Below are 24,242 nucleotides of genomic sequence, written 5' to 3'. Positions count from 1 at the left end.
AACCACGGAAGATGGAAGCATGTTTATATGATCATAATTTCCCTTACACTTAGCTTGTGTCGACCAATAACAAAAAGAGGAGTATACTGTTCCAAAACAAAAATATTATAAAGAAAAAATAAGCACTTTACAATCCACAACATTCAAAGTGCAATGCCGAGAATTCCAAGTAACTCTTTGTTACTAGTTGAACAAGCAACTCCAAAAAATATTAAATACTGTATATTAAGGATTTTATCAATATGTAATTATAATATATACTATATATTTGTGTATTTAAAATGCATATTAAAATGAAAATTGAGATAAATAATTTAAAATCTTTTACGAGTCAAATAATTAGTTTTCTTTCATAAATTATTATCTTTTTATGACCACCTTTCTATGGACGTGAAATATGGTTTCATTAGCAGCTGATTCCACACACTTCTTTTAATTTCTCCCTGTCTAAGCTCACTTAATTTATTAGTCTGCTTTCAAAGATTTCCTAGTATTTAGTCATTGTCTTATTACAGATTAGTTTCTGGGTATTAAGTTTGAAAAATAAATAAAACAATGTTTATTACTAAAAATGTATATTTTCTTTTTTTCTTCACCTATTGAGATTACATATTACATATAATCGATTTTCAAAATGTTTACAGTGAAAATCAAATTATATGGATTCTACTCACGTACATAATACAGAAAAAAAACTATTAAAAAAAGAGCATAGAGTAAAAAGGTGATTAATATTAATTATAAACTTGTAATGTTATTAGGCTTAACGTACAACCTAATCGTTTATATCAAAATAAGTAGTTTGTAGGAGATCTCGTTGCAAGTTAACGCCCCTAAGAAAAACAAAATGCCACTATTTGCAGTCATGATATTAGAACTTCTAACCAACATTAATCACGCCACTATTTTAATTATACACTTAAAAAGAGAACTGCAGCTAGTTTATAAATCTAAAACACGAGCGAAATGTATTCGTCCGTTAATTATTTGCATATAAAAGTTACACGTAATTTGTTTCGCGTAGACAACTTTGAACAAACACGTCGTCACAAAAGAGTCGCCAGATCTTTGTTTTCTTCGTCGGGAAGACATACATCAATACATTGCAAAATTTGTAATTATTTATAGAATGATAATTCTTTGTCCATATCGTGAAAGAAAGTATTTCAACATCATCAAAATTGCATTCATTAATTAATTTACAATACACAATCCGTAAATAAAATAATAATTATACATATCAATTAAAAAGAAATTATTAAAACGAGCAAACATTCAATAAAAATTCAATTCCGCATCTCTCACACGCATTTAACACTAAAATGATCGAACCTATTTTAAAAAAAATAGTACAAACATTTTGTCAATGTAAAGTATCTAAATAAACAAATACAATTAAAAGTTAAAAATATAATACACAATAACAGTCTTTTTGGTAATTAAAATATGATTTTTAATAAGTTTTTAAATATCAACAATACTAAGTAAAACTACAATGAAATGACGATGATGATAAATTTGGAAATTATTATTTTAAAATGTAAGGGAAGTATTATTAAACACAGATCGGCAATATACAAAAATAAAGTACATATGCTTACATACAAAGATTATCATTAACTTTGTGCACATGACATTACGAAAAAGATGAATTACGATATCTATACAATGTTAAATCATTTACTATTTTCCATTTTTATAAATTCATAATGTGAATACTTAATGCAATGCCCATTGAAAAAAATTATCAAAAAAAATTGATAATAATAATACATGTAAACATTTGCATGTCTTACAAATACAATTGTAAGAGCAATACAAAAATGCACAATATTATATCGTTGACAAAAATATTGATTGTGTTTTTTTAATTAAACTTTATAAAAATTGATTCATATTTTTAATCAGTTTAATCACAAAATGTTTGATTGAAAATGTCAGACGTCAAAAACGCCACTGTAATAATTATTATAATTAATTATGAATACTGAAAAATTCAACTATCATTATCTTTACATATAATACACAAGCCTAACATTTTAAATCATATAATACTTCCGTAAATGTCACAATATTTCTTCGTATTGTGATAAGTTGAAACATCAAAACTACATTAGTTAATTTCTTAAGTATAAATATCTTCGTTTCACTAAAATGACTAAATTGTTTATTTTATTTAATTATACAAAAATATAAAATTTCAACTTCGTCAAATTTAATAGAATATTGTGAAATCTTTTCTGGATGAAAGCGGACAAACTGTCCGCACAACAGGAATGTTACATTATCTAACGCTTGAAGACTTCAATTGCATTTAAACGATGATAAACTAAGTTACCATTTTATACACAATAGTTTCAATACGACATCGTTATTTCTACTTTGGCGATTCCAATCGTAAAAAAATTGATGACCCTCCAGAAAAGATTAAACATAATAATGTATTATAAAAATACAAATTATAATTAAATTATTAAATAATTATTCGATTCATTTGAACAACGATCATAATATTAAAAACACGTTATTGAATAATATTGTTAATTAAGTTACATAAGAAAATCATGATCTTTAAGAATTTTAAATGCAGACATGGCACATTGAAACATTTATATCTGTACTTATTTTCACTAACATGAATCTTGTTAATTTCGGTGAATATCAGAGATTGAATTCTAAATGTTTTCTTCGTATATTCAGCGGTAAGCTTCACAGTATTTACAACATCACTAAAATATCATTTATAAATATTATTATTATATATATACTGTCTTACCGTTATTAAAAATAAAAAGTTAATAATGTATTACAAAAATCACTGAGCCTCGCGTTTATATAACAGAAATGTCAGTAATTTTGTTACGATCAGTAACGTTCGTTATATAACATTCGCTTCTATCTGCTTATGGAATCAGAAAAATTCACTTAACGCTAGTTTACAATTAGAGAATTTGGATGTTGTATTGCGGAACATTCTTGAAGAAATACAATCTAAGAAACCATAGGTCTGTGCCGTTGGCTCGGCGGGCTCGATGTGCTATTTTGTGTGTTTGCGAAGAGTACGCCTTCATATGTAACACCATTTAACTCCATTGATACGACCAATTGTTGATCTCCGGTTCTAACGTCACCTGAAACATAAAAATATACATTTTAAAGAGATTCCCTGTAGATAATAAGCAAAGTAAATATATATAATATATTAAAGATTAGATTTCATTAACCCTTTGATCACGACTGGTTATTTTCGCCTTAATAGGTGGTGGGCACTTATGTCTGCCATAGATTCTTAAAATTTAAGTGATTTTCAGTCTTAAATTAAATAATATAATCATATTACAAGATTCAAACGTTCATGGCACTATTATGTGTACAATACATACTGGTGATTTTCTTCATAACTATAAATGCCATCAACGGTGAAAGGGTTAATTTAAAATAAATTTCAGCTTCTATTCATAGTTATGTCAACATCTTCCTTTATATAATTCAACAGTTTATAACAAGATATTTACCGTTTAACAAAGAAGTATTTTACTTATAAGGGTGATTTAAATGAAAACCTGTAAATTGGGAGTATTGTTACACGATTCAAATGTAATCCAGTAAATTTGGAGCATTGTTACATTTAGTTTGAAGAAAGGTTAAGAGGCGAAAGTACGAATCAGGCATGTAACATTAAAGTACAGCAGTAACTTAAAATGGCCGCTGCACTCAGAGACGGCATTTTAGATTTTTCCAAATTTGGCCCGTCAGATATCGTTTTTTATAGTATTTCATTAAATGACATGCATTTTTCTGGTCAAATTCAAGGTAGACGTCATTAAAGGGGGGGGGGGGAAATGACGTCCCTGGCTGCATTTACAACAATCATCAAAGTGGAACAGCACTCGTATTTTTAGTAGTGAAGGAGTGAGACCCATTGAAATACATCGAGGAATGAAAGTTCAGTATGGGTGATGCATGTTTATTTCTCTAGTAAGTGTACTAATGAACTATAAAGTTTAAAAACAATGTGTGTACTGTTGTGATTTATTTAAATAATACAAGAAACACATTGCAACGTTTGAAGGTATAGTTACGGAAAATTGGCAAGTAATAGTGAACTAAATAGACTCGATCCTGAAGATAAGTAATAGATCAGCACACATAGCGTTCATAAGACTTATCGAAAGATCGATATATCAATGCCCTTAAAGCACTTTCTCTTGGTTTGCTACAAACAACTATTGTTAATGGAAGTGAAACCTCAGTTCACTACCACCAGCCAGAAATCCAGAGATACAGCACAGAATGGCTCGTACCACTTAACCGAAACTGTTTTGATGCAATATGACAATGCTCAGCCCATACTGACTCGGCCCATACTTTTTAACAACTTTGGGACTGATCAAAGTAAATAAGCTCAGCTTCAATAAAAATGTGTTATGAGTGACTACGCACTCGGAAATTTTTTTTTTCTAGAAGTATCCACTTTCTAAGCGCTGTAAAACTTTTATTCTATAATCAAAAATAACAGGTTTTCGGTTCAGCTCCAAGTGATTATTTTATAATATTTTCAAATACTTTTATTTGTATTAAAACATATTTTATATTATAATTTAGAACATTTTATTCCTTCTTTTGTAATAAGCATACTACAAGAATTGATGCGATAATATACATATGTATTATAAATAATAATAATTAATTGAAGGTATAATATAAATGAATAATATAATTTATTAAATAAAACGAATTTCCATATTCAGTAATAGTTTGATTAAAAATAAATCTTTCTGTTCTAGAATCATTAATTATTGACATATTGAGATTCACTGCGTGAGTTTTTTCTTAGACAATTTATGAGATACCCATATTCTGCAATTTAACACCTTTCCTAACTTTTAAAATGTCTGTGAATTGATATAAGCGACACGTTGAGCTTTTGTGCTAGCTTCTGTATCGTTAATCATGGGCCTGCTTTGCTGGCAGCCCTAATATCCTCACTAATAAACACTAAGAACTACCTGCCTTAAAATTTTTAGAACCACATTTGACACTTTCTACATTTAAAAACATCTCTGCCCGCTGCATTATAAATGTTTTTTTAACTACTATTGTCGCATTATGACTGAGTTGAAACTCATAAAAAATAATATAGCTTAACTAAGATTTTATTATTACTGCCATTGTTGATATAGGGTTAAAAATATCGAAACAAAAAATATCCCATTGCTAAATAGTATCATTAATATGATTACTGTTAACAAACACCGAAATAATAGTGAAATTATCGTTAATTTATAAAAAGTTGTACATTTTTGCAAATGTAGAAAAGAACGCAAAGACAACTTGATATATAAATGAAACAAATTTGTATATTCAAGGTTCTTGGGTTTATTTATTTTTAATTAAAAATATGAAAGTTTCCTATTTATTGAATTTACATTTAAACTACAGTGGTACCTCGGTATACCTCCTTAATCCGTTCCAGATCTTTGGACTTCTACCAAATAGGACTTATACCAAACGTATTTTTCGCGCGGTGTTGTAACTCATACAAGTTGCGCATGTGCGATGTGTCTTTTTAACTCATACAAGTTCTAGCACGCACGCGAGTCGTATTCCAAACGAAGGTCTAATACCAAGCAAACTGTTTCTCGTTCAAAAAGGACATATACCAAGTTGGACTTATTCCAAAGTGGACATATACCGAGGTACTACTGTATTTCTATTGTTTCGTAGAATAAACTTTAAGCCAGATAAGTCCCTTTCAACACCAACTTGTGTTAGCTGGAGCTCCTAAAACCACTATTACAATTTTGTATAAATGAGGATATGTATTTTTATAATCTTCTCAAAATTCTAAAATGTTTTTTCTGTCTAATCTTTGTACATGGTTCAAGTTATTCAATATGAATTCAATGTCCACATAGAAATAAGGTGTGTATCTATTGCCAATTTTTTACTTTATAAGAAAAAATATTATGATTGAAATTTATCGATTTTTCTAGAAAACTGTAAATTCTTCAAAATTAACTCGCATGTTTGAACATGTACCGAACAGAAATAAACCAATATTTTTTTTGGTTCAGTCCCGGTTTTCGTTACCACAAAAATAAAATTTTTTTCCAGTTCTCCGTTCAGTTCCCATTCGGAGCCCTGCTATAAATAATTATTAACTCAAGCTCATATTTTTCATGATTTGTATTTGTTTTCATATAAGAAGCAACTTGAATTCAGAGTACCTATTATACTAAAAGCTTATTAAAATAAATTCCCAAATTCACTACAAAACGCAACCCCTGACTTTTATTATAGGAATCTAAGCCAATAAAATCAATCTAAAACGAATTAATAACCCCGGAACACATTCATATCGGGAATGAGCGATGTGAAATACATCTCAATCTAATATTATAATTTTCACATAACATACCTCTGCTTGTAATTTTGAATGATGCACCGAATCCATTACTGTGATGGTGCTGTTGTGACATATGAGGTATTAAAGAAGACGGTGACGGCGTCGGTGAATGTGCAGACGAAGGAGGTAAAGGAGTCGCACGTTTCGCCGGCGGCGGCTGGTCCCTCTCTGGCAATTCGCGTTTTATACAAGTCCCCCCAACGGACTGTATAGGCGAATCGCTAAGATTCAAAGCCTCCCTAATAAAAATAAAGAAAATCATTAGTAACACTATAACACACTACATACATTTCATAGGTAAATGTAATAAGTTTACAATATCTTGTACCTCTGCGGTTCATTAATCGGAGAAGAGGCATTTGGTAACGAAGCAGTGGGTGACGTACTATTGTTGTAAAGACTCCACAGAGTCAAACGAGACATTTCCAACGCGTTTAAAGCGGCATCGCGAGGAGAGACGGCTCCTGGTGGTGATTCCGAACCTAAAATATATAAAAATATGTTGTTAATACAATATATTTTTTAAACTCGAGACTTTTATATAAGACAATACTCACCAGGCCTTCTCAACTCGTTCTGTTTGAGTATCTTTACATACTCCATCATCTTCTGTTCCAAATCGTGTGCCATGACGTGAGCACCGTGATGTGCCACGGCTTGTTGTGCTGCTGCATGGTGAAGGCCTATGCTATTTCCAAGACCCAAAGCTCCACCTAAGCCTCCACCTAATCCACCTCCTAATCCTCTAGCGCCTCCAGTGACTAACGATAGCGGAGACATTTGTTGAGAGAGCTGCTGCATGCTCGTCGGAACTGGACTTCTTTGGATTCCGGACTGAAACAATTACATAATCGTTAATACAATACTAACATATGCACAACTTACACATTAATTAATTAACAATTCATACCATATTTAAATGCGACTGAACTTGCTGCTCATACTGGCCGTAAGAAGAACGCCTTCCCTCTCGTCTATTTCCATCGATAGCGGCTTGCAACTCCGAAGGAGTCGATAAGTTCTTCTTCTCGCACTCGTATGGATACAAATACTTCATATATCTGTAAAAACAGAATGTTTAAGCATTAGTACACATAGATCACGACTATTTATAACTAATAAAAGCCAATAATGTTTATTTGTTCACATTTATAGATAAGAGAAACTTGAAATATAATAAACATTAATAGTATTTTATATTATCTTTATATATCGTTTATTATATTTTTATGTTTTAGATAAGATTATCTTTAACAAAATGTGTATGTTGTTCTATATACATAAATGTATAAATTTAAAATAAAATTATTTATTTTGTTTTAAAAACTTTTTAATTCGATCGCTAGGGTCGTTAATAATATATTATTTTGTTAAAATAATTATTAAGTTATTATTTATGATTGAATTGCAAATAATTAATCGCAGTTAAACATAAAGTACCAAACTTTTTGATTAAATAATTAAAAGGTTTACTTTTTATAAAAGTAGTACATATAAATAAATAAATGGTTCAAGTCAAGACTAAAAATAAATAATTTTATGTATTATAAAAAATCTGAACTTGGTTTATTTAACTTATTTAAGAAAAAAATATTAATATGTCAAGTAAGCCAAATATATAAATAAATGGCAAAATTAATTAAATATAATGACTTATAATTATAAAAATGATATAATAACTCAATTCAACTATAATATTTATAAATAAAGAAATATATTAAATTAGACAGAACATAATTAATTAATAAATACTTATTAAAAACTAACTATGTATTATTTTTCTTTAATAAAAATACATATACATACATATACATATGTATCATATTTTAATAAAAATATTTTTAGAATTTATTTATTTGCTTTTTATTATTATTACCCTTTTCACACGATTTTTTATACTACAATGTTGTTATATTTTCAAATAACACGGTTTTTTAAATTTAGGGAAGCAATCTTCGTTTTTTCTGTGTTTTACTGACTATCACGTTTTTACACGATTTTTTGTGGAACGTATCCACAGTGTAAAAAAAGAGTTGGGTGTATTACATTCTCACAGTATAAGAAACTTGCGAAAGCGCTTGCTCTGGCGCAATATGTTATGATACGACATTCATAATATATTCTTATGCTTACATTGACAATTTTTTATGAAAAGCAAGCTTTCATACTCTTCCGTAAAAACTAGCATTACTTCGAACGTTCTAAATTGATGATTTTTAAATAGTTTAATGTGGTTGAATGAGCGAGACTTATTTTATACAACTTAAACGATTAAGGTTTAGAAAGAAAGTTAATTTACACCCTTTTTGATAATGATTATAAATTCATTAAGAGACAGAAAACATTCGTCTACTAAACGACTTAAAATAAATATCCCCTAAAATTAATATTATTGAACTAATTGTCTATATTCACCACTTAATATAATTAACTTTCCTGGTATAAGAGTTCAAATGACGCATAATTAAATCAGCGGTTTTTAACAATAGCTTTATAAATGACGTATATATACGTCAGCGGCTCGTAATATGTTAACACGGTAACTGCCAAGCATAATTTTGAAGATTTTATCTGCGTCATTAGCAAAATCTAGTTAATATTACACATTATAGATATATAGTATATTAAAAAATATTAATTACAATTCGAATGATTTTTCCTCTTGGTTGTAATAATATGTATTTTAATGTAAGACAGGTGTACATATTTGGCGTTAAATCGTACCATGGAAGTGATTATATTTTCGTAAGAAAACTTTGTCGGACATCGGTGCACACCATGGCGCAACGGTCAACACAGTTGCAGTGTAGAAATTGTTGTTGAAATTCATTGACAAATTAATTATGTTTATGAATTTTAATTTATTTTAAATTCGCCAAAAGAAACTTGGCTTGGAACTGTATTTTAATTTGCTTTCAAGCTGTTTTTTGGAACCACTTTAAAACTGCTTTTCAAAATCGATAGATGGCGTCACTAAATTATTTTCAAAAAAATCGTTGGGTATCACGTTTCTGAGAGCTTTTGAAGACACATTCTCTTCGCTGGGAGCAACGGATATCAAGAGTTTTGAGCCACGCCGAACAGTTGTTATAAATCAATTCTAAAATTAATTTATTCAGAAATACTATATGATTAATCAATATTTTTTTAATATTCGACGTAATGAGCAATTGCGGCAATTCGGTATAAAATAGCATACATGAGTATTAATTATATGAAGTTCTAAAAATGTTAAATGAATGATATATTATATTTCACAACGAATATGTTTTATCGATATACAAAAAGGTTAAATAAGTTGTCACTAAAACATATTTAAACCATTTGTTACGAAACTATAGCCTAAAATTAATTTATTTCAATACAAATATTGAATAGGTGCCCATATACACTCGACACATTGTTTTGTATAGAGCCATTGTTTCAGAGAGTAGAAGAAATAGTAAACTGGCACAAATATAACGGAATCTGAAAAGATCACGCGACATTCAGTGAATGCATCCACCGAAAAATAAAATACGGCAACACAATCACTCGGACATAGTCCAAATTGGGAAGTGAACGGCGCAGAAGAAATGAAACGCCGGAAAAATTTAAGCACCAAAAAATACATGTATGTACTCACTTATAGATGAAGTAACAAAAAAACAAAAAGAAAAGAAAAATATTATTGACAGAACATAAACGCGTATGTGTGTGTATGTATAATAAAGTAGAACCGGCAATAAATCAAATTTTTACCGGTGCCCGGTGCTTTTTTTAAACACAAGGCGACATATATTATTAATATTTGTCCGAATCAATAGACACGGTGAGGACAAAAGTGAGGCTATATACGTACGAAATAATGAAATTCCTCACCTTTTATTGGCTTGTCAAAGAAATAAGTCTTTTGTCTATGGAGCGATAACCCAACCGGCTATTAACTAACCGACGTGTGCTTTACCGGTGACACACAAAAAACCTCTTGTTCGGTCCATTAATTTTATACCGCGGCCAGAGGTCGCCAACCATTGAATCGATCTCAAACGGAGCCGGCCGTTCGGTTGTTGTTGTTGGTTCTTCATTTTTTTATTTTCCTACCTCATGCGCTATTCATTGTGGAAGACCGATGATCAATTATGGCAAAATCTAGCTTTTGTGAGTGACAATTTTGCGAGCATGATTTCATTCTAAATATATTAATTATCAATATATGGATATGAGTTAAAGAAGACTTCATAATGAACAGAGATCATTAAATATGGTCGACGGTGGATACTTTCTATTTTCTTCGCGAATAATTGATATATTACACTGGCGTTTAATAGAAATATTTCCAGTCACAGTGATATTTACGAAATCCATAATCAATTTCAAGCAAGATAGTTTTAAGTAAAACGCAAGAAAAATGTGTTGAACATTACAGCACTCAATTTAATAATTCAGTAATGTTAAAACAAGATTAATATTTGCGCTTTCTTGAAATGACTACCATTACAATTCGCATTTTTCTTATTTGGTAATATTCAGCGACTTACTGGTGAGTCACTTGTTGACTATTTTTTAAAGGAAATTATTTTTTTACAAGTTGACGAATTATTTACAATTTTTTTTTATTATTAAATATTATTGTACCTGCTTAATATATCAGTAAATCAAGTATTTTATACTTATTTTTAGAAAAAAATACTGACGCGTGAAGAGAAAGAACATGTGACATACTAGTCACTGGCGTTTAAAGGGTTAATAAACGAAATTTTGTCGTAGTACATATTATTTCAATGCATAATTAGTGATTTTGAAGTTGAAAATAAAATAAAATATGGATCAAAGATATTAAGAAAAATTGTTGGAAGATTACCAAAGTGATATTGGGTTCTGATATTTTAACGTGAAATATTAAATATATGATACAAATAACACCTAAAGACTCAGATGAATAAAATATTAAATATGACGCAAATTTAATGTTTACATCTATATCTGGATTCTTCGGTTTGTCTCCAATGGGTATTAAGAGACTAATTCAAATGATATAAGACTGTAGCGTAAAACGGATATTCATATAGGAATTGATAACAAATTTAGCGCACAAAGAGCACTTTTTCTATTTTCCATCCGCTAGGACTTTAAATGTTTTATTGGCAATGAAGCAAAAATATTTTGAAGTACATATTTAAAAAAATACTGTAATTTATGTTACATTTATAAAAAAGTTTGAAATGAGGTTTCTTGATATTTTTATTTTTTGTAGCATCAATATCGTAAAACTTATTTTTTAACAGTTCCTATTGTCATGATTTTTATTACAACTTTAAAATATTGATAGAGAGCCTGTTTATCTATTTTTTGCATATGCAATATTTGTTTTTCTTTATATATTTTAGTTTAATTAAACGTAGCACGTAGCTCAAATATGATTCAAACAGTATTGACATTATTTCTAAATTTATGCATTCGAATGACAATCATAAACTGCATCTAATTGCATCGTTATTCCACTAGCTCAAACATTTCAACCGAGATATTAATATAATATACGACAGTGCTCATTAACGATCGAATCTTCGAGTTGCATAATTGTTGCACGACTGAAGATATTTATATACAAATTTTGAATGGCTATTGTGGTCTAGCCCAAATCATGTCTAGTGTCAATGATTGACTACGCCTGACCCGAGATGTCCACAGTACGTGTGCCGACTGAAGATGTGTACGAATGTTTGTTCTCATCTCGTTGTGATTATTTATCGCACGTAGTCGACGGACAGTATCGGATCGGCGAAATTAATATTCAATGTGCATCATCGTGCATCATCAGTCATCATCGCGAGCTGGCGACATTAGCATCGGCCACGGAAAAGAAGCCATCATCGGCGACAATGGCCGTAACGTAACGAGCCGTCTCTGTAATACATACACATGTATCCGAAATTATTATATTTATAATAATGTATCGGTCTCCATTAGCATACGGCCGCCATGGCACGCTCTCCGTTATGCCACTCACCGGGCGACGAAAGAAAAGCCTCGAAACAATTCGGAATAATAATTAACAACAATTGGAAAAGAAGGCAAACTAATGGGAGAAAATGGCACACATATTAGGGTGAAACTCTATCTCGACCAATGAAAAATAGCCCGAGCTTTTAAATTGAGGTTGAGCTTTTCCGGCAGAATTAGTAACGCACCCCTATATTTTTATTAAATGTTTTTGCTATTATTATATTAAATATCGCATCTAATACTCACCTTTATTTTAGTTTCATAAAACATATTGAAAATTGTATTAATGTGTGAAAAAAAGCTTAGTTAAAGTTATATAAACTTGTCTGTCAAATTGCTACTGAGATATTAAAACCGAGAAAAGCGAGAAAATTATTTTGAATTATTTACATATACATGAAAATCCCATCATTAGTGGTTACCTATTTTTTTGAAACATTTTTTGTGGCAACTTAAAAATTACCTCAATTTTTATTTAATACAAAAAATGATCTTATGCTATTGGTTTTTAATGACAAAAATTGTTTTTATTTTGCAAAAATATTCGCTTATATGTACATTGCATTTTGCCTAAGAAATCTTAAATCAATTAGCGAAATCATTCAATGATTATTTTAAGAAAAAACATATTTTTATTATTATTATATTTGTTTCTTCATTTTAAGACTTTTTTAATTTTTTTCTTCAACTAACCCATTTTTTACTGAAATCTAGAACAGGAATAAATTAGCAAATATGGAGATAAAATAAAAATACCGAGGGTAATGAAGGCTCAATAAGCATATAGAAAATTTATAAAAAAAAATTAATAAACGACGTTCTGAACATATAATACTAAAAAATATTAGCAAAAGTATATATATATATACTGTTTATTCTAGAGCTTTAAAAATGCTGTTGTGATTTATCTTTGCAGTATTTTTCAATTTTATACATCTTAGTTTAAAAATTAATTGAACGCTAAAACCGTATTAAAATTGATTTTACCCAATAACATTGGTTTTGATTTGGAAAAAAATGTGTAAATCCTAAATTTTTAAAATGCTAAAAATAAAGATTGAAGGTTATTTAATGTATTTTTGCTAACATTTTTTTGCAGAAGTTGCAAATATTTAAGGTTATTTATGCACTGACATATGGTGTAATATCAGTATATTTTCATTAGTAAAGTTTTTTTATATTCAGAAAAGATATGTGCTATTTAATAAGGTGACTAGACGTCCTCCTTTGAGAAAGATTGTCACGTTAAGCTTTCTCATAAATGAACAAAAATTTCCGAATTGCCCTTTTTTAGCTCCCGCAGCATCGCTAATTTTAGTGTCATCCTTTAATATGTTCAAAATCTGTTCATCCTATATTTAAAAAACAGCAACAAGCGTTTTGTAAACCTGATTCAAATGACTTTAATGAATCCCATCAGGATCGCGCTAAAATATTATTTCAGTTTGTTGGTCTAATAAAGAAATGATTGCAACCAAAAATATCGAAATCATATGGAAATAATCTTTTAAAAGAAAAAAAAATAATATCTTTAAAACACTTGATCAATTATCACATTAATTTATTAACACTAAGCGCTGATTTTTTTTGGAAGAGTTTCACTTTGATGTATTATGTAAAATATAATGACACAAAAATTACTGTTAAACAAACAAAGTATCTTATTGTAGTAATTATGTCTGATATTTTATTTACGATTTTTTCGTGAAAACAGCTGTAAACATTTTGACATACATACCACTGAAAATGGCTGAGGGCAAAAGGGTTAATACATCATATCTAATTTATTAAGCTGTGTTTACATCCTTTAACTCATTTCTTGGCTACTTCTACTGAAGTAGCCCATTAAAAATGAACACGATGCTTTCTTTAATGATACATCGGAACCAGCAATTTTATTATTTATATATAGAAGGGTACAAACCCCATGTTTTAAATTTGTTATTTAAATTAAATAAGTATGGTGAGGATTAGATATTTTATACTGACTAGAATTTCGCTGGCAACCACTATTCTTTAATCTTTCATTATTTTTGGCAGCCTAATACCATTAATAAAATAGTCCACGATCATAGGCAGAAATACCATCGTCATAGAATTGTTTATGATGTACATCATGGAAAATTACCTATATACTGTAGCTAAAGCTTTGTCATTTTCGGCTTTGACTCGCATGAAAACGTACATGCGTTTCAATCGCATGATTTATGCTGTTAATCGTCAACCATTTACGCAAGACCCGCTGCCTCTTTAATTTATTCTCATTTTCTAAAAGCAAGACAATTATAACATCAATTGCCCAAAATGGCGCCGATCGAATTTGGCGCTAGCGTCGCGCAGCGGCTAGGTGTTAATACCGAGGTCGATATATCATCTCTCGCGTGCATATCTCTCTCTCGGTGCTATATTTATCAAAGTCTAGGCGTCTCATTTATCTATTCAGAGATCTCCGCCGTTTCTTTTATTATTTCACTCGGCGGTTGTCATGTGTCAACCGGCTTCAATGGCGGGACGTTGCCTAAATGAACGGCCACGCTTTTTATATATACACACGCACACATACGCGAGCTAGTCCTCGTCAATAATAATGGAAACCATCGAGAGTACTTCTGTTTTTCGGTTTATCATACCGTGACGTTTCGGTATTACCGTACAGTCCAGCCTTAATTACGGACCTTTTGTCGCGACAGCCACCATATTTACATTTCGTCGATTCAATGGAGCAGATATGTAGCTTTTCTAAGCGAGTGTATATATGGGTTGTACCAAATTGTCGTTGTACGTGTTGGGAAAATCGACAAAATTAATGTTCGAAGTTTACTGAAAATTTGGAATTTTTAATATTGAACTACAGAAACAACCCTTTCAGATTGAGAGAAAATTTCTATTGATTTTCATATTTGGAATATGAAAATTACATTTGACGTTTAAGTATTTGTCAACTAACCCCCCCCCCCCTTCTCCCCTCATTTAGACCATAATACACTTATCGGTTAAAAGCGGGAGACAAGGACGAAACATTTTTGTACTGCGATGTTGAAATTTCGTTGATCTACACCCATTGTTTTGAAACGAAAACAATACATCTGGTCGTAATGTTATTTGTTTGCTACAAAAGCCAACTAGAGCCAGCCGTTTAAATATTTCTTTTAGTCTATACAAAAATGGATTTACGTGATTTAAATTCCGGTCGCTATGTTGACGAAATTATGGTTGGTTTTGAATCGGACTATTTATTAGATGAAGATTTATTGAAAAATTTGATTTTTATTACAAAATTTTTGGACTTTTTAATTCTCTCTTCCCTCTACGGGTAATCATGACATATCTTATTCCTAATGCTTTCTCTACACTCTCTGGAAGTTACCGAACCAAAGGTCTACCGAATACGGTCGAGGTCGCCGAGACATTAGAGCGGGCAGACCCGAGCTCGACCGAAGTAGCCCCGAATTAACACATTATATTTTCCGTCCTTGCCCAACCATGGCCTACTTCCAGAGAGTGTGGAGGAAGCATAAGTGTAAATTATATTTAAATGTGGACCTTGCACATTAAACAAAAGTAGTGTTTTTTTTCTCAATAAATGAGCAGGAACGTCATTTGGGGAGGGCATGTGGAAGCATTTTCCCCACCCCCCTTGAATTTATTCAGAAAAATGCATTTAATGAGATAATATGAATCTTGCTAAAATAAAAACATTAAAAATAGCAGAAATGCCGACACTGGTTCTAAAACAGAAATTCTCGTGTTATTCTTTAATCGGTAGATATATATTTTTACCAGTAAAAATAAAAATGTTATTGCAATTTTTCCATATGTAGTAATATATATGTACATTTACAAACTTATCATTATTTATTTACATATTTACAGTGAATATGTATTTTTCAGTAAAGTTATCCAAATACATTTTCACCAGTAGACATACAGTAATGTGCAAAAGTTTTGACCACCTGATCCAGTAATATTATTTGAATAATAACACAGCATCTCGGGTTTTTATTACCAAGATTTTTTCTTGTTGTTGAACAATCAACACATTTGTTTTTTAAAATAAGAGCAGTAATTTCTCTTTTTTTATAAGTTAAGGGTCTTTCTCCGAAATTATACGAAAAAATGCATTTTACGACCGGCCGACCCTAAACTTTTAATTGCTTGTTATTAAAAAATTAAAATTATTATTGAGAATAATTCATTCACGTTTGTGTCCTTGTCTATTCAACAACATATGGAGACATAAATATCGTTCATTAATCGACGAAATTACAGAAAATTATGGTATTTTGAAAAAAAATTGAAAAAAGACCTGCCATCATGATCACGAATTTTCATAAATATACATACATATGTATTAACATGGATGGTACTACTGAAACGATGAATTTAATTAGCTCTTAAATCTACCCTAGACTACCCTAGAAAAATCCTAATGTTCATTATAATTAATAATTCCGATTTGACTAGCCGTTTTTAAAAGAAAATTATATAATTGAAAAAAAATACAAAATGTCGAACATCGAGAATAAAAACTGAAAGGCTACAAATAATTCTATGGAAAATTGTGTTATGTTTTGATGAGAATACTCGTGTCATAAATTTTAAGCGCAGTATGCACAAAGCGTATTATTTGATATTTTTTAACGTGTTTATATTCGGGCAAAAAATAAGCATATCCTCCCTTCTTTTTATTCCGATAATATGCTACAGAAAGGATCTCAACCAATACAGTGCATACTATTATTAATAAATAGTTGGCCGAATTCGAAGCTAATCCGATTCTTTCAACGATTGTCGTGAAAATAACATTGTCGCTCTTTTGACAGACGTCTGACAATCCAGACGTGTCCGGCAAGGCGCCGATTGAGGCGGAAGAAGGGCAATCTCTTGATGCGAAGAATGTTTTATTTTTCTAAAAAGAAATCGTACGATGAATACAAAAAAGTAGAGAATGGTAATTACCGACGCTTCGTAATTAGCCGAATGCCTCTTATGAGACGCGCCGAGTCTAAAAAATAATAACCCGCCCATGGGGAGAGAGGCCCTGTTATTTTACGATCGTAAAACCGAGTCGGACCGACATTCTGATGCATTATATTTTTTGCAATAAGCGCACTTAGATTTACATATCGACGATATGTAAATCTGTCCAGAAAACGTATGATCTTTTTGGAAGGCATAATTGATCGCTACTCATTTAAAAACCGCTGAATATTGCTACGATATTTAAAAGCTCTAAACAAGACTTTTATTGGATGTAAAATCGAATCTGTAATAATGTCTAATTTTACATCGATTGGTTGATACAGATGAACGATGCGTTACGTTTATCGTTGCAACCGAAAGGTCAAAGTCGCATCACCCAAAAAGCTTTAACCCTCTAACCGCGCTTTCCGAGACCGCAGCTATAAAAGCTCCGGACGCTCACACGAGTATCGCGCATGCGAAATTAGTTCGGCGGTCGACTGCAAATTATTATATCCCCATAAGTTTATTGTTATTGTATCGAATCGAATTAAATTTTTAACTAAGAACGCAGAGGTCGAACGCGCATAAATCAACCCGAAAGCTCGCCGTTTTATTTCATTCTTTAACGCCGGCAATAAATACACAAGGGCAAAGCCTCGCGTGGATGGATATCGAATCAAAAGTGAAGCTGACACAGTTACATCAAAACCCGACCAACCCTCGCGGCTGACCGACAAAAAACACTGCGGCCGTAAAAATTGGAATGGGAAAAATTAATATGTTGCCGCCAGACCACAGAGCGAAGCTAATAAAATTAATAATTTTGCGAGAACGCTTAATAAATTTTTGCTTCGCTGCTACTGCAACGATCCGTGCCAAGACGATTGTGCTTGAAATCGTTTGGTACACCGCTTCAAGAAATGCGACCTATTTCTGATAAAACCTTGTAATTATGTATGAATAAAAATAATAATATTCTCTTCTGGATATATAGATCTAATCGTCGATTTATTAGAAGAAAACATCTTAAAAATATTTTTTTTTAAAAGATTTAATCGACCACTATCATTTAGATTTTTTATTCATAATAAACAATATTTTAATAGAACTTGACAAGCGTCATTAAATTTAATCATAAAAATAGGTATTTCTGATAATATGTATAGACGTCAGATACATGCTCTTTATAAAACGCAGCATTTAAAATTAAAATTATAAAATAAACCCTATCCTTTTACGTAGTAGTACTATTGAGTTTTGCGCTTATTTCTAGTGTATAAATATCATTTTACTCACTGCGTACGTAATGTGAACGCTGCTGAAGTGATGCTGGACGGCAGATGAAGACCCTTGATAATCTCTTGCCACAGCTTCTTGTTGATGACGTCCACCAAACCACCCCTGGCTATAACCAAATTGTACAGCTCGAAAAGGTCCAGCACCGACTTGGCCATGATCGGCAGACGATTGATGGGGGTTCCTGCAATACATAATAATCAACTTAGTGAACATTCGCCAAGCTCTACCAAAGCAAACCACATAAAACGCGGATATTTTAGATGTGCATGTTTCCCATTTGCGATGGTCAATCTTTAACGAGCGGTCGTATTAACGATGAGGACATTAATAAAATGTATAAATGTAATGATCGCTCACGACAGCATCAAAGAATTGAATGTTAAATGTCTTGCGATTGTAGATGAAATAAGTGAACTGCTTGAGAAGCATTTGACGTCTCGAAACGTAACAAAATATCTTATTGCAAACATTTTATAGCGAATTATTTGCTTTTACTGCGTCCGAGTTCAAAACACTGCAACCGATAAACCGATTTTACATTGTACGCAACATTTAATGCCACACTTACCGGAACGGAGTACCGGGTGTTGATGAAGTATATTTAAAATTCGCAAAACGATACGCGACCTATACGAGAATAGCAGCTGCTATTGAAGAAAGATTAGCCCGATAATATATGTATAGCTGCATGTTTTAAATTGCATTTTAAAGATTTCGTATTTAACAACAAATTCAGTAAAGGCGATTTCAAAATAAAACCTTAAATTGAGTGGTGAGATTATCGTACTAATTGTCAGGCTCAGGTCCGCCGAGAGCAAACCCATGCCCTAGGAAAACAATGATTCCGGGCCTCATGACAAAAATGGCATTTTATATAATTTTTAACATCGTAATATGATTTCTTCAATAAATGATTGATTATAAAATACAGAACGGAGCGATTTACTTCGATTGATTAGAAAGTGTCGAGTTACGAAAGAATTTTGGGCTCCCGAATCGTAGAGAAATTTTCATATTTCGAACAAGACTAAGAGAAAAAAACCTTTATATATTATAGAAAAAACGGGATTTACATTCATCGACAGGCAAATATAATGGCGTAACTCTGTGGAAAGCCCCCATATATTTTGAAATCTGCCGATTCCTACTCCGAGCGGTTTCTTCTTGTTTTTATATTACTTATTACCATTATTTGAGAAAATCATTAACATTTTATTATGATTCATATACATACTTCCGAAGCTTTGAATAAATCTGATACGGACTTACCTATCAGTAAAACATTTAACTCAGAAAATTTCTAAAGAAATGTGCTTTGGCATTTTCCTCGAGAAGACACTGTAAAGCTTATAAAATAAAAGCTGTGTACTTAAAAAAAATAAATAGATAGTAAAAAATATGTATATGTCAAATTATCAAAAAATCGCTTTTTCTATACTGTTAATTATTTTTAATTAAATCTATTGTGCTTCGAATAAAAAATTGTGTAATTTTTTTTATATATGTTAATAATTACACTTCTGACATAGTAGTAATAAGCCTATTTACGTAAACGTGCCAAAAAATTAAATAATCAGATTTTGCTGTTAAATATGTCTTTACATTCATAACGTCCTTTAATACCATTCATTTCAAAAATGAATCACAAGCATAAGTAAAAAATAAAACTGTATTTAAGTACTTTTTGAAATGAAATTGCAAGTTCTATATAAATAATTTTATTCAATAATTCGCTTTAAATAATTTTATATTTATGAGCTTGACTGAAAATCTATCAACATAATCTTTCACAATCAACTGTACAAAAAAATCACAAAATTAAGGTTATTTTTTATTGTATCTATTATAGATACAATAAAAAATAACTTAATAATTACCAAAAACTCACTCATTTATGTCAGGTTTAGTATTTAAAAAAAAATTAACATTGCACAAAAAACACTTTGCAATTAAATATTTAATAAATTTTGGTTAAATTTGGAAATTAGTCTTAAATTGCTATTAAATGAATGATTTTTTATTATTATTTAAAAAAAGTCCAACTTCTTCTATACTTTATTAAAAAAAACTATATATTTGTGCACTACGTTCACCGCGTTTATTTTATATAAATCAAATATTTTTTTAAATATTTTTTAGATATATATTATGATCATATGTAAATCGTTTGCTTGCCATATATCTTTTCTCACATGCCACACATACTTTCGCCATCCCTGACTAGCACAAAATGCTAATTTATATGTGAATTAATTATGATATTTTAACAATTAAACGATTTCCTAAAAAAGTTTTTTTGTTGTTGTGTTCCATCCATTCTATAGATTTAATTGAAAATTATTCATTTTAAAATAACTGTACATACTTTTCCTCGTTGCGTGGTAAAATAAATCCCTGCAATGCCGTTATTGAATAAATAATGTTTCGCTGCTCGGCCAAATGAACCGAATTTTTTTTAAGAAAAAACGTTTGGTTGTGATCGCTTTACTTACAAAAATTAAGTCTAGTTACTACCGTCTTTTTCCGAAAATAAGGCACTGTCTTACTTTTTTTTTGGTACGAAATACGAACTAGGCCTTATTATCGGGGGAGGGCTTACTTTTCACGTACAATAAGTAAATTTATATATTTTCGGTTATTTATTTTTATATAGTAATTTTACATTTATTTCAAATTTATTCGAATACAGTCATCTCATCTTCTTCTGAAACATCGTCATAACTAATCAAATTCTGAATTCCGTCCTGAATTTCAATCAAGTCCATTTTCTGTTAAATCATTGGTCCGAATCTCTCATGTCCTGCAATATAGCTATCCTTAAATGAGTATTTCTTGTCTATGTAGCATGTTCGAAGCGCATTGGAAACACGACAATCCCATGAATTCTTTACCCAATTCACAACTTCTTGTAGACCAGGCTTCACAAAATTCCCACGTGGATTTCTCACCATTCTGTTTTCAATGTATTCATTCATTTCCTTAAAGGGCTTGTTTATTGCGATATCAAGTGTCATTCCATTCCCGCTGGAATCATAATTTGATCAATCCTCCTCTCAGCAAGGAACTTTTTCATCTCTTTAGCGCGGTGAGTACTGGCTGAATCCCAAATTAGTAAGCCGTGGTAAAATTATTACAAATTAATAAAATAATAATAATTTTTAGTGGCAGATTTTGTTGTAAATAATGGTCAGCTTGGTTATTTATTGTATTGATAGATATCTTACAACAATTTGACAAATGTAGTTATTTTATTTAAATAAATATATTAAATAAGGAAACAACTAGTAGTTGCGCAAAAATGTATGATTATGATTTTTCACTCAATTTAAACGGTATGCAAAGGTGAAGGAACACCTCAAGAACAATAATGTATTTCTGGTTGTCATTTCACAGAAATGCTACATTACATCGCAGTCACAGCGCTCATAATCCATTCTTAAAATACCAGCGCATATATTGCCCGTAAAGCTCCGAGACTTTCTTTGCCTTTTGCAGCTTTATCGCACTTGAACGTTTCGGTTACATTGTGCGCTTTCACACAATAGGTATTCTCTCGGCAATATTGCATTGCGTATTGCAATATCGTTGAATCGAATCGGTGAAACTGTCGCGGCGGCACGAATCAACCGTTTAGCGTTTTGCAACCAATAATCGTTCAACTATGACTCGTGAGCTTTTGTGCGCTTTTCGCTTCGTGGTACCTAGCAACTGCCGAACAATCGAGAGTTACGCGTGATAAAAAGCATCGATATTGGCTCGCTTAACGAGTGGATGAAATCCATGAACTGGAAGACGATTTGAACGCGAGGAAGTGACGGGTCAAATTTACACGCATGATGAAATTCAATATTCCAAAGCAAAAAATGTAATCGAAAATTTTAATCAACACATTTTTTGGAAGACTACTTGCTACACACAATGCAGTTTTTCACAATTGCTCAAAAAATCATTGTACATCTACCATAATAAATTATTTCATATGTAATAACTTGTCACGTATGATCGCATTGTTTTATTAATCTTGACCGAAATATGTTAAAAATGCGTATTCCTCGGTTTAACCACACTTAACGCGCGGTCTGATTATTTAAAACTTTGATTGATGAGCGGACAGATGTAAATAGAAGAAAAACGGACCGGTCTCTGATTTTTTTCTGAAGAAAAAAACACACATTCAGAACCGCCACAAAACAACAAAAGCGTCCAACGTGTCGCTGACGTTTCATTCGTTTTTAAACGTTCTATATAAAAATATATTTAATATCATAATGCCCCGCTCGTATCACGTATATTTCCACGTTAATATCACACAGAAGATTTTTTTACTTGAGATTTTTTTTCTCTCGACTAGTTTGGATAACAACACGTGATGTTTTTGTTGGCCAAAACTTCCGTGTGTCCAGATATAAAAATATCAAAGGAAATCAAAAGTGCTGCGGTGAAATTCCGACGGGGACGAATTAAATTCAAACAAAACCAGATTCCGCATTAATCATATGTCACTTCAATTTACAGCTGAAAGAATCGCTTGTCGCACACAAACCGTTTTATTATAACAATCTTAGGATCTATCTCGGAGATTTTATTATTCGCTTATAATATATAATTGAAACTATAATTCATAGTAGCGATACGCTCCGCTTATTAAATTTATCTCGGTTTCTTTGTATTATTAAAAAATAAACTAGCGAACTGAATTTATATCTGAATATATTTTTAATTATATTAAGTTATTTAGATTATTAAAATTAATCAAATTAATTAAAGACATACAGCTAATATATATTACAATTTGAGTAAACCGTACATCAAAGATATCAAACATAAAATAACATAATTAAAAAAAGTAAGTTAATTTTAAACTATACATATGATACAATACTTTTATGCGACTTAATTGAACAAAAACTGAAATCATTATCAAACATTATCTTCATTTTAGAGTAACAGTTCTATCAGAAAATGAGATTCACAAAAACTTGCGAATGATCATGAACATTTTTGTGACATCAAACTATTTATAATTGAGTGCAGTAGAAGACATCCCTCATCGTTGTAAGCAAAAAGTGTTGCTATTAGCTGAAATGATATTGTAATATCTAAACAAAAAACTGCTGTCATTCGACGGAATTGACCAAATATACACTGATAAAATTACAATGGAAAGCATCCCTCAAATAGCCTCGATCTTGCTCTTAGCAAATTTCATTTGTTTGGTCTCATTTTTCGGATAATTATTTTTGAGTCAATGCACAATATCGTTAAATTTCTGCTCTGTGATTGATCGGTCGCCGTGGGGGATGTGCCAATAGGTGTAAGAACACAGGGCAGTTTTGGTTTATTATTATCCAGGTGAATGCATAGCGGTTTTTAATTTATTTTTAAAACATAAGAAAGTTTTCTAATGTTAAAAATAACAAATTTATGAAACCACTAACTGTCGGTACTTCACGACAGTGAGGTACCGAAGCTACCGAGTGTATGAATACCGGACCCTCAACTTTTTGTGTTTTAAATATTATTTTTGCTTCGTTCTGATTTTTTTAACCTATTTTTAAATGTAATGGTTAAATTATATATT

The 24,242-nt window shown here is 31.0% G+C and overlaps 1 protein-coding gene across 3 annotated transcripts in view; it reads right to left on the bottom strand.

Annotated features, from left to right (window-relative positions):
• Positions 1-558: 558 nt before the first annotated feature.
• LOC148235950 (protein dead ringer-like) overlaps positions 559-24,242 on the bottom strand; it is a 171,490-nt gene continuing 147,806 nt past the window's right edge. For 2 of the 3 annotated variants that reach the window (XM_088184945.1, XM_088184948.1), the window contains 6 exons: positions 18,659-18,842; positions 7,320-7,470; positions 6,967-7,243; positions 6,726-6,891; positions 6,422-6,648; positions 559-3,131 (listed from right to left, as the gene is read on the bottom strand). In XM_088184945.1, coding sequence (XP_088041071.1) covers positions 2,992-3,131; positions 6,422-6,648; positions 6,726-6,891; positions 6,967-7,243; positions 7,320-7,470; positions 18,659-18,842 — 1,145 coding nt within the window. In that variant the 3' untranslated portion in view covers positions 559-2,991. The remainder of the gene's footprint in view (positions 3,132-6,421; positions 6,649-6,725; positions 6,892-6,966; positions 7,244-7,319; positions 7,471-18,658; positions 18,843-24,242) is intronic. The other variant, XM_088184946.1, reaches the window with a different exon arrangement.

This window comes from Plectrocnemia conspersa, unplaced genomic scaffold (assembly GCF_051122295.1).
Source record: "Plectrocnemia conspersa isolate PC_06_02 unplaced genomic scaffold, ASM5112229v1 ptg000004l, whole genome shotgun sequence".
NCBI classification, from domain to species: domain Eukaryota; kingdom Metazoa; phylum Arthropoda; class Insecta; order Trichoptera; family Polycentropodidae; genus Plectrocnemia; species Plectrocnemia conspersa.
This window is presented reverse-complemented; position numbering and strand designations above follow the sequence as displayed.